Source organism: Heloderma suspectum, chromosome 1, assembly GCF_057233095.1.
Source record: "Heloderma suspectum isolate Gila_16-S chromosome 1, 16-S_ref, whole genome shotgun sequence".
NCBI classification, from domain to species: Eukaryota; Metazoa; Chordata; class Lepidosauria; order Squamata; family Helodermatidae; genus Heloderma; species Heloderma suspectum.
The window spans coordinates 275266901-275279348 of NC_139458.1; the positions used below are offsets into that span (position 1 = coordinate 275266901).

At 42.2% G+C, this 12448-nt stretch overlaps 1 protein-coding gene across 3 annotated transcripts in view; it reads left to right on the forward strand.

The window, feature by feature from the left end:
* Positions 1–12448, forward strand: part of KIDINS220 (kinase D interacting substrate 220) — an 86757-nt gene that overhangs the window by 25711 nt on the left and 48598 nt on the right. For all 3 annotated transcript variants that reach the window (XM_084826685.1, XM_084826687.1, XM_084826686.1), the window contains exons 10-14: positions 490–588; positions 1878–1976; positions 2302–2479; positions 5446–5610; positions 11783–11962. In XM_084826685.1, the coding sequence (XP_084682811.1) occupies positions 490–588; positions 1878–1976; positions 2302–2479; positions 5446–5610; positions 11783–11962 (721 nt within the window). The remainder of the gene's footprint in view (positions 1–489; positions 589–1877; positions 1977–2301; positions 2480–5445; positions 5611–11782; positions 11963–12448) is intronic.

Sequence of the window (12448 nt, forward strand, 5' to 3'; positions counted from 1 at the left end):
AGCTTCTGACGGTGATGGCTAACAATCTGTCAGTGGATCAGGGCGCCAACTGATGTCAACTGTGGGAATGGACTGTAAATTACAGTATTTCAGCTTTACATTGAAGGTAAACAAAACAATATTTCTTAAACTGCATAGCAAGATGTTTTTTGATGTGGCAGTTGAGACGTGATGTAGTACAGACAGTACCGCGGATGGTATGATGCTTGGCTACTTCTGTGGTATATACATGCCAATGCATACAAACAACAACCAAAAAACCTTCTAAGTATTAGTCTCAATTCCTTGGTGAACACCAATTATGTAATTTACATCACATTTCTCTAAGATTCGATGAATGTCACCTGCCTTAAAGTAGTTTCTTTTTTCCATTCCCACTTTTGTCACTTTGCTTTATAGGATTAATACAACCCATATCATACATGGTTTATGAAGTTAATCCAACTGACTTTAAAGTGCTAATCAAAGATGTTGTGTATTTCTTTGTAGGATAATAAAACTGCTTTATATTGGGCTGTTGAGAAAGGAAATGCTACGATGGTAAGAGATATCTTACAGTGCAATCCAGACACTGAAACATGTACAAAGGTAAATATAGCATTAATGGTTTTGATCCTAGAGATAGCAAGTTGCATGGTTCATCTTGTAAATAATGCTTTTTAACACTTCCATGTATTGTTGAATAAAGCAGTATGGTTAAAAATGTTGTCTTTAGGTGAGGACAGTGTACTTCAGTGTAATTTGAGTTCAGAATTGCTTTTCAGTGCTACAGATTTCTGTCTAAAAGTATGGTTAGAGAGCCTGTGAGCACATTTTGTAATGTGTTACCAGCTGCTCCCCATCACTTTTCTCAAATAGTAATTCAGTATATTAAACTGAAATGCATTTAGAACAGAGACTGCATGCACTCAAGCTTTACAAAACAAAGCCATTTTTCCTTCTGAAAAGATATCCCATACAAAAGCAACATATTTACTTGGCGTTAGTCAGGTGTTACCACTGCCTGCAGTGTTTATACTCTTAACAATCATTAAAACAGAAGTCCTACAAGGGTAATAATAGCTGCCTTGAGCACTATTTAGTAGAAAGATGGGATATAAATAAAATTGAAAGTGTGGTGGAAATACTGCTCCTTAAGCACACTAGTTTCCAGTACAATTCTTCTATCATGGGTACAGCAAACACAATATTTTTTTAAGGCGAATGAAGTGTCATCTTTTTGGATGTTACTTCCAGTGGAATATAATTGAAGAACAAGATGGCAATTGGTAAAATAAACTTATTGAACAGCAATAAATAACGACTTTTCATTACGAAGTAAACATACAGTCCTATGCATGTTGACTTAAAAGCAATTCTCACTGTGTTCAGTGGGGCTTACTCTCTAGTAGTTTAGTCTAGGATTGCAGCCTGAGAGTTGTATCCAATAGCGGCCTTCCACTGACAGAAGGCAGTTCTGTCAGTGGAACCAGGGGGGGGGGGGGATTCTCTTCCCCCTTCCCCTGCAGCCCCCCCCCCCGCCTATCCTCAAATCTGTGCTGGAGGGCTTGGAAACACTCCAGAGCGGATTGGGGGGGGGGAGGGAAGGAAGGAAGGAAGGAAAAATTCCAATTTAACGCTAAATGTTTTAAGGGATAACTGAACTCCACTCTGCGATATTGCGTACATGCCCTATAGAGAAACAGCCTCTTAGGCTACCAGATCTGATCCAAGGTTAAACAAAAACTTAAGTGATTAATATTGTAATTCCCCTCCCCTCACTTTAAGATGGAAGAGCGGGTTTAGAATTTTTACAGCCAAATATGATACTGTTCCAAAAGTTTTGTGTCTACCTTTTCCTGAGGTGTATACTAATATTTTTATGTTTTTGTTTTTAGGATGGAGAAACACCTCTTATAAAGGCCACTAAGATGAGAAATATTGAAATAGTTGAGCTTCTCCTTGATAAAGGAGCAAAGGTTTCTGCTGTAGACAAGGTAAAATGTAGTTGATAATTGTATCAAAGGGCAGTTGAAAATTATGTTGAGGTAGGGAGCTGACTTGCTTTTTGTGAGGGGCAAAACCTGTTGGAGTGATATTCAGTAAAATAATTGGTTATCTGGACTTCTTTTTTAGAAACAAAATTAGCCAAATGTGGAGATAAGTTATTAATTAATACTAAGTTGTATTATAGCGTGTATGGAGATGAGAGATGTCAGTGAAGGGAACTTATCATTTCAACTTCTGAATATGTGAACTACTTTATAGTAACATCTTTTGTTTCCACATACTTGCCCATTGTTTTTATGACAATTGTTACAGAAAGGAGATACTCCACTCCATATTGCTATTCGTGGGAGAAGCCGCAGGCTTGCAGAACTGCTTTTAAGAAATCCTAAAGATGGCAGGCTGCTTTACAGGCCCAATAAAGCTGGAGAGACACCTTACAACATTGACTGTAGCCATCAGAAAAGCATTTTAACTCAAATATTTGGAGCTAGTAAGTATTGGCCATTTTCTTCTTAATACACTAACCAGATATTCTCAGGAGTATGACCTCGTGCCCTCCAGATGCTTTGGACATGAACTCCCATCAGCCAAGCCAGCATAGCCATTGGCCAGGAATGCTAGGAGTTGTAGCCCAAAATGTCTGGAGGGTACCAGGTTGGGGAAGGCTCTGCTGAACTATGGTTTATTTTTATTTGTTTGTTTGTTTACAATATTTATATGTTGTCGTTCAGTCGTGTCTGACTCTTCGTGACTCCATGGACCATAACACGCCAGGCCTTCCTGTCCTGCGCTCTCTCCCGGAGTGTGCTCAAGTTCATATTCATTGCATCGGTGATGCTCTCTAGCCATGTTGTCCACATTTCGGAGCAGCGGACAACAAAGATAATAGAATAAAACAGCAGGTTAAAACAGTTAAAGCATTTTTTAAAAACACAAATTCCAGTAAGGTCGAATTTAATAAACTGCGGCTGGTCACGCAAGCAAGGCCTCTCAAAGTAACTATGTCTTCAGGAGGTACGGGAAGGAACTCAACACTGGTGCCTGCCTGACCTCCAAAGGCAGGGAATTCCACAGGAAGGGGGCCACCACACTGAATGTCCCTTTCCTGGTGGACTCCAGCCGGGCCATGGGTCCATGTGGAACCACCAGGAACATGCCCTGAGATGGCCTCAGTGACTGGGCAGGTTGGTAAAGAAGGTGGCGCTCTCTCAGGTGTCCTGGTCCCAAGTTGTTTAGGGCTTTGTACACTAGTACTAATACCTTAAACCTGGCCTGGTAGCAAATAGGCAGCCAGTGCAGTTCCCTCAGCAAAGGAGTTGCATGCTGAAAAGGGGCAGCTCCCAACAACAGCTCAGTTGCTGCATTCTGCACTAGCTCCAGCTTCTGGACCAGCCTTAAGGGAAGCCCCATATAGAGCGCATTGCAGTAATCCAGTCTTGAGGTTACTAATGCCTGTACCACCGTGGTCAAGCTATCCCTGTCCAGGAGAGGCTGTAGCTGGTGAACCAGCCGAAGCTGGTAAAAGGCACTCCGAGCTGCTGTGGCCACATGGGCCTCCAGTGACAATGATGGATCTAGGAGTACCCCCAGACTACGAACCTGATCTTTCAGAGAGAGTGCAACCCCATCCAGAACAGGCAATGAGTCTATCTCCCGGTCTTGGGAACCACTCACCTAGAGGGCTTCCATCTTGCAGGATTTAGCTTCAGTGTATTGGCCCTCATCCAGCCCATTACTGAGTCTAGGCACTGATTCAGGACTTGCACAGCCTCTCCTGATTCAGATGTCACAGGGAGATAGAGCTGCATGCCACCAGCATAATGATGGCATTTCACTCCAAATCCCCTAATGACCGCTCCGCGGGACTCCATAGGTCAGTTGCCAAGGGGCCGAAGAAAACAGGCCCTGTAAGTTGGACCGGAATCACTGTAGCACAGTGCCCTCAATACCCATCCCATGGAGTCGATCCAGGAGGATACCATGATCAATGGTATCAAAAGCTTATGAGAGATTGACCAGAATTAACAGGGTTGCACTCTTCCTGTCCCTCTCTCAATAAAGGTCATCCATCAGGGTGACCAAGGCCGATTCAGTCCCATAACCAGATCGAAACCCAGTCTGGAATGGGTCTAGGTAATCAGTATCCTCCAAGAGTGCCTGCAGTTGCTGTGCCACGACTCTCAAGTACTTTCCCTAGAAAAGGGGTATTTGTGACTGGGCGGTAGTTGTTTAATACCATTGGGTCCAGAGTGGGCTTCTTCAGGAGTGGTCGCACCACTGGCTCCTTAAGGACAGCAGGGACCCCCACTTCCTGAAGAGAAGCATTTAGAGTCATGAGCAGGTCTAGCCTCCTCCCAGGCTTGCACAATCTACCTCTCCTTTCCTTCTGCGTGGCTGAGAGGGGGAGTCTGGAAGCTGTTGCTTCCACTTTCAGTTCACCACAGCTTGCTGTGTCTGGACCTGGACCTGTGGTTAACATGTGCTATGCTTTATGTGAATGCATGAACTACAATTTGAAGTTGGCTTGTTTGAAATGAATTATAGTTAACGTTAAACATGATTTGTTGACTTGGAGAATACAACAAACCACAGTTAATGAAGCAGTTAAGCTTCTGAACTCGTTTGGGTGGGTGGGGGAGCGTGCAAGCTAGACTCATTCACATCTTGCTAAACCAATGTGAAATCATAGTAATAATTTTATGTTTTATTTGGGTTTTGGTTAGGTATATGGGCTCTGTGGTGTTTTCTTTTTTAGAATCTGCATATGTGCTTTAACTTTCTTAGATCAGCTTCTTACTTGTTACCATACCACAGCTTATGAATAGTTAGATCAGGAAGAATGTGTATGCAAAAATGAATTAATAAAACATTGGTGAATTCTAGCCATGGTGCAAGTGCTGTACGTTACTGAGATGGTCATTGTCCAGTGAGCTCTAAAAAGAATTTGATAAAGGAGTACCTAGCCTGGAAACCAATGGAGGATTAATTAGTAGCAAGCCGCACAGAGTATCTGTTCTATACTGACTGTTAGTTTTGGGGGGGGGGGGTGTTTGCTGCTGCTTTTTTAACTTGTTAATGTATTTAAATAGTTTTTAATGCTTTTTAATGTTGTACATTGTTTTGAGTGACTCCTTTTTTTCAGGGAAAAAGCAGGGTAACATTTTCTTAGATAAATAAAAATAAACAAGTATTGGGGTTAGAGGAAAAGAAGGCCAAGAAAGGCTTTGTGGAAAAGTTTGTTTTGAGGATAGCAGGATGGCTTAGCAGAGAGGGAGATGCTTTCCTGTTCTTAGGGAGTAGGAAATAAAGATGTTAATAACACTTGTCCTTATACAGAATAGAGGATATCAAGAGTTCATGGTATATTTCCAAATTACTTTAATGGGCTCTGTTATGAGCATCAAAATATATAGATATGTAACACATTTATTCCATGAAGCCTCTTTGGCATTGCAGGACATTTATCTCCAACTGAATCTGATGGAGATATGCTGGGTTATGACCTTTATAGCAGTGCGCTAGCTGATATTCTTAGTGAACCAACTATGCAGCCACCCATCTGTGTTGGATTATATGCCCAGTGGGGAAGTGGGAAATCTTTTCTGCTCAAGAAACTTGAAGGTAAATGTTTAATTCAAATACTTATTGTCATCTGATTTAGCTGTATACTTTATAGAATATTATTTAATTGTTTTCTGCCTCTGAAGATGAATCTTGTCCTTTATCCCAATGGTCTCCAAACTTTTTTGATGCACACCCCTATCAGTAAAAAAGTTTTGAGCACCCCCCCCCCAAATATATGTTTATTTATAAATGATGTACATGTATTACTGTATTAATATATTATGTACATTATAAAACATACACAAAAATAAAAATTTTAAAAATATGAGATAAAGATGAAATAAACAATATTTAAAAAATAATTTATTTTATTTATTAATGGTATAAACCCCCTTTTTGCTCTCATTAAAAATATTATTATTATTAGTGAGAGCAATGTGATTGAATATGCTTCATTATTTTTGAAAATCTTGGTTTAACACTTGGTGATACAGCAAATCGAAGGTCTGGTTCCAAGTTCAGTTTATTTTGATACTTGGTTTTAATGGCTGTCATAGCTGAAAAAGACACCTCACAAAGATATGTAGAGCCAAATAGAAGAAGTGCACTGTTGGCTGCGCTTACTAAATGATACTCATTTTTCAATCCAATCCACCAATTATGCAAAGGTTTTTTGTTGAAATTCAGCTAGTAAACGTCCATCTTCCCTGACGTCAATCATTTGTTCTTGCAAACTAATTGGAAGGTGTCGCATTTTTATATTTTTAACAAAGGGGTTCAAAACCCACTGAAACTCTTAGTTTGGAAGATTTTTAAACAGGTTACAAAATTCCATTTCCAAGTTTTTTAAGTGTGCAGATATGAGAGTTTTTATAGGTGACACCCTTACATCGTTTCGGCAACAAAATCACATACCGATGGAAACATTTCCAAACATCTGTTTTCACAATGCTCTCTCCATATCATAAGTTTTCCCCCCGAGAAGCAGTTACTTTCTCACTCATTGTTAAAACATCACCTTTACCTTGAAGGGGCAGATTAAGTGTGTTTATTTTTCTAAAAATATCTGCTAGGTAGCATACTACCGACAGCCACTTGTCATCACAGAAAAGGACAGCAAATTTGGAACACGTTTGCTCTCCTTCGGCAGGATGGCAGCTGCTCTGGTGCAAGGCTCCTCTGCCTTGCCTGGCAGAATGTGCCAGGGCCCAGCTTCAGTACTGCAGTGGGCCTTGTAGGTTATAGCCAGGATTTGATTAGAAGTAGCCTGGAAGGGCTTGGGCCTATTCAGGTTCTGGAATTACATAGAGCCTATAGCTACTGACCATCAGCTATACGATTTCTGAAGAGTGTAACCATTAAGCTTTTGCCGTGGGATTCCTTGCAATAAAGAAATCTCGCTGATTTGGGTGTCCAGTGACAGATTGCCTGAGCATGTGTGCTGTGGGGATCAGGAAACCTGACAGAACCTGGTGCAGTTGCTCTCAGTGGCCATGGCAGGATAGGACTGGAGCAGAAAGAGAAATGCCCTGGAGCTTCCCTTTCAGCTCCTGTCCCATCCTGCTGCCTCTGCTGCCACCATCATTGCACAAAATGGCACTTGTCAGGCAGAAGGAGGCTGCTTGATTATCATGCGGCTCGTGCACCCCAATGGATCGTATTGCAAACACCCTGGGGTGAATGCACCCCACTTTGGAGACCACTGCTTTATCCTACTGTTCATTTGATTCAGAATAGAAGGTACGTTCGATTCAGACCATAAGAGTTTCAGACAATCAGTGAATATTTTTCCCCTTGATTTTGAATGCCTTTATATGTCATTTGTCGTTCAGTCGTTAAGTCGTGTCCGACTCTTCATGACCCCATGGACCATAGCACGCCAGGCCTTCCTGTCCTGCGCTCTCTCCCGGAGCGTGCTCAAGTTCATATTCATTGCATCGGTGATGCTGTCTAGCCATCTTATCCTCTGCTGTCCCCTTCTCCTTTTGCCTTCAGTCTTTCCCAGCATCAGGGTCTTTTCCAGTGACTTTTCTCTTCGCATTAGGTGGCCAAAATATTGGAGCTTCAGCTTCAGTATCTGTCCTTCCAATGAGCAGTCAGGGTTGATTTCCTTTAGGATGGACTGATTTGACCTCCTTGCAGTCCAGGGCACTCGTAAGAGTCTTCTCCAGCACCACAGTTCGAAAGCATCAATTCTTCGGCGCTCAGCCTTCCTTATAGTCCAGCTCTCACAGCCATACATTACTACTGGGAAAACCATAGCTTTGATTAGACGGACCTTTGTCGGCAAGGTGATGTCTCTGCTTCTTACTATGCTGTCTAGGTTGGCCATAGCTTTCCTCCCAAGGAGCAAGCGTCTTTTAATTTCATGGCTACAGTCACCGTCTGCGGTGATCTTGGAGCCCAAGAAAGTAAAATCTGTCACTGCTTCCATTTCTTCCCCTTCTATATGCCAGGAAGTGATGGGGCCAGATGCCATGATCTTCGTTTTTTTAATGTTGAGTTTCAAACCAGCTTTTGCACTCTCGTCTTTCACCCTCAACAAGAGGCTCTTGAGATCCTCTTCGCTTTCTGCCATTAGGGTGGTATCGTCTGCATATCGGAGGTTGTTGATAATTCTCCCGGCAATCTTAATTCCGACCTCTGATTCATCCAGCCCGGCATTTCTCATGATGTACTCTGCATATAAGTTAAATAAGCAGGGTGACAATATGCAGCCTTGTCGTACTCCTTTCCCAATTTTGAACCAATCGGTTGTTCCATCTCTGGTTCTTACTGTTGCTTCTTGACCCTCGTACAGGTTTCTCAGGAGACAGGTAAGGTGGTCTGGTACTCCCATCACTTTAAGAATTTGCCACAGTTTGTTGTGATCCACACAATCAAAGGCTTTAGCATAGTCAATGAAGCAGAAATAGACGTTTTTCTGGAATTCTCTTGCTTTCTCCATGATGCAGCGAATGTTGGCGATTTGATCTCTAGTTCCTCTGCCTCTTCGAAACCCAGCTTGTACTTCCGGTAGTTCTCGGTTCGCATACTGCTGAAGCCTAGCTTGTAGGATTTTGAGCATCACCTTGCTGGCATGTGAAATGAGTGCAATTGTGCAGTAGTTTGAACACTCTTTGGCGTTGCCCTTCTTTGGAATTGGAATGTAAACTGACCTTTTCCAGTCTTGTGGCCACTGTTGAGTGTTCCAGATTTGTTGGCATATTGAGTGCAGCACTTTAACAGCATCATCTTTTAGGATCTTAAATAGCTCAGCTGGAATACTGTCATCTCCGCTAGCTTTGTTGTTACTAATGCTTCCTAAGGCCCACTTGACTTCACTCTCTAGGATGTCCGGCTCAAGTTCAGTGACCGCACTATCGTGGCTATCAGGGACATTCAGATCTTTCCTGTATAGTTCTTCTGTGTATTCTTGCCACCTCTTCTTAATCTCATCTGCTTCTGTTAGGTCCCTGCCTTCTTTGTCCTTTATCATGCCCGTCTTTGCACAAAACGTTCCCTTGAGATCTCCAATTTTCTTGAAGAGATCTCTAGTCTTTCCCATTCTATTGTTTTCCTCGATTTCTTTGCATTGTTCATTTAAGAAGGCCTTCTTGTCTCTCCTTGCTATTCTCTGGAACTCTGCATTCAGTTGGGTATATCTTCCCCTTTCTCCCTTGCTTTTCGCTTCCCTTCTTTCCTCAGCTACTTGTAAAGCCTCATCAGACAGCCACTTGGCTTTCTTGCATTTCTTTTTCTTTGGGACGGATTTCGTTGCTGCCTCCTGAACAATGTTACGGACCTCCGTCCATAGTTCCTCAGGCACTCTGTCTATCAGGTCTAATCCCTGAAATCTATTCCTCACCTCCACTGTATATTCATCAGGGATATGATTTAGGTCATACCTGAACGGTTTAGTGGTTTTCCCTATGTTCTTCAATTTAAGCCGAAATTTTGCAAGAAGCAGCTCATGATCTGAGCCACAGTCAGCTCCAGGTCTTGTTTTTACTGACTGTATGGAGCTTCTCCATCTTTGGCTGCAAAGGACATAATCAATCTGATTTCGATATTGACCATCTGGTGATGTCCATGTGTAGAGTCGCCTCTTGTGCTGTTGGAAAAGAGTGTTTGCTATGATCAGCATGTTCTCTTGGCAAAACTCTATTAGCTTTTGTCCTGCTTCATTTTGTACACCAAGGCCATGCCTGCCTGTTATCCCGGTGATTTCTTGACTTCCTACTTTAGCATTCCAATCCCCTATGATGAAGAGGACATCTTTTTTTGGTGTTAGTTCTAGAAGGTGTTGTAGGTCTTCATAGAACCGATCAACCTCAGCTTCTTTGGCCTCAGTGGTTGGGGCATAGACTTGAATTACTGTGATGTTGAATGGTTTGCCTTGGATTCGTACTGAGATCATTCTATCATTTTTAAGATTGTACCCCAGTACTGCTTTTCCCACCCTTTTGTTGACTATGAGTGCTACTCCATTTCTTCTAAGGGATTCTTGCCCACAATACTAGATATGATGGTCACCTGAATTAAATTCGCCCATGCCTGTCCATTTGAGTTCGCTGATTCCCAAGATGTCGATGTTCAATCTTGCCATCTCATGTTTGACCACCTCCAGCTTACCTTGATTCATTGATCTGACATTCCAGGTTCCTAAACAATATTGTTCTTTACAGCATCGGATTTTCTTTTCACCGCCAGACACATCCACAGCTGAGTGTCCTTTTGGGTTTGGCCCAGCCGCTTCACTCTTTCTGGCACTACTTGGAAATACCCTCTGCTCTTCCCCAGTAGCATATTGGACACCTTCCGACCTGAGGGGCTCATCTTCCGGCGTCATATCTTTTAGCCTTGTGATACGTTCCATGGGGTTTTCTTGGCAAGAATACTGGAGTGGGTTGCCATTTCCTTCTCCAGTGGACCACATTTTGTCAGAACTCTCTGCCATGACCTGTCCGTCTTGGGTGGCCCTGCACGGCATAGCTTGTGGCTTCACTGAGTTACGCAAGCCCCTTCGCCACAACAAGGCAGTGATCCATGAAGGGGATGAATTTGTCTAATCCCCCTTAAAGCTGTTGAAGCTGGTAGCCATTACTATTTCTTTTGGAAACAAATTGTGGAAGCAAATATCTACGTGCTGTGTGAACAACTCTGTCTTCTTGTCTCTTCTGAATCTTGCACTATTCAGCTTCATTAGATGACCCCAAGTTCTGGTATTGTCCACTTTCTCCACACCATACATAACTTTATACATCTCTATCATGTATAAAGATAAAAAGCCCCAAACATTGTAACCTTTCCTCCTGAGCCATTGAACATATTGGCTGCCCTTTTCTTCACCTTTTCCAGCTCTACAATATCCTTTTTGAGGTGCAGTGACCAAAACTGTATACTGTATTTCAAGTGTGGTCACATCATAGATTTGTATAAAGGTATTATGATATTGGCAGTTCTATTTTCAGTTCCTTTCCTAATGGTCCCCAACATGGAATTGCCTTTTTCACAGCCATTGTATGCTGACTGGGTCCAGAGAGCTTTGGCTACGAGGCGGTACAGAAATAGAATAACGGAATAATAAATGAATGGGTCGACATTTTCACTGAACTATCCACCACAATCCCAGGATTTCTTTTCTGGACAGTGGCTTCCAATTTAGACACCAGTGCATATCTGAAGTTCCATTTTTTTTTTACCTCAGGGTGCAATCACTTTACACCTTGACAACATTTGCCATTTTAATACCCATTCTCCTAGTTAGGGGAGATCCTTTGGGAGCTCTCTGCTGACCCTTTTTGTTTTGACCACCCTAGATAATTTGATGTCATGAGCAGCCTCTTGTGCCCCCCCTCAAACCTAGTCCAAAGGGTTTGGGGTGGCCTTTCTCCTCACCCCCTTTATGAACAAGATTTATTTATTTATTACATTCCTATATTGCCCAATAGCTAAAGTTAAGAAAACATTAGTCCCAATACAGCTCCTCGAAGGGCCTCCATTGCAAGAACTAACCATTTATTCTTTCTGTTTTCTGTTTAACCAGTTACCGAACCATAAAAGGACCTCTCCTCTTATCCCATGACTACCAAGTTTGTGTAGGAGTCTTTGTTAAGGGGCTTTATCAAAAGCCTTTTGAAAGTCAAAGTAAACAATGTCTACTGGATTATCTCTGTTATGAAACAACCATACAGAGAACTGGTTTTGGGATTTTCTGTTGACCAAGTTTCTCTTTCTTATTTTTTAGATGAAATGAAAACTTTTGCTGGACAGCAGATTGAACCGTTGTTCCAGTTTTCCTGGCTTATTGTGTTCCTTTCGCTTTTGTTGTGTGGAGGCCTTGGTTTATTGCTTGCATTCACTGTAGATGCAAAACTTGGAATAGCAGTGGCGCTGAGTTTACTGGCACTACTATATGTATTGTTTAGTAAGTCTTGTTTTAAGTTAGATCACTTTTGGTGTTTGCAGAATTAACTTGAAGTATAATCTACAAAATGAAACAAGTTGGGACTAGTTGAAATAATTATGAAACATGTAGGATTGAAGTTCAGGAAGGATTTCAGATCCAATGGGGAGTCGTGCTTTGTGTGTGTGTGGGAGGGAGCCCATTTTTGCCAATGCCCCTGCAGCCTCCTGTGCCCCCCGCCAAAAAAAACTAATCCGAAGAGTTTGGGAGACCCTCTGGAACTGTGCAAGAGGGCACTGGGGACTGCAGGGGGAAAGAGGAATCGCTGAGAGTTACCCCCGTTTCCTCAAAGCATCCCATGAGTGGAACTATACCTATGGAAATTCTGGATTGCACTCAGAAATTTAGAACACTAGTGATATATTAAAATACGATATCTCAAATGTGGAAGATAGTAAAAATATTTGCAATATGCAACCCTCACTCAGAGTTGTTACATTGTGAGAA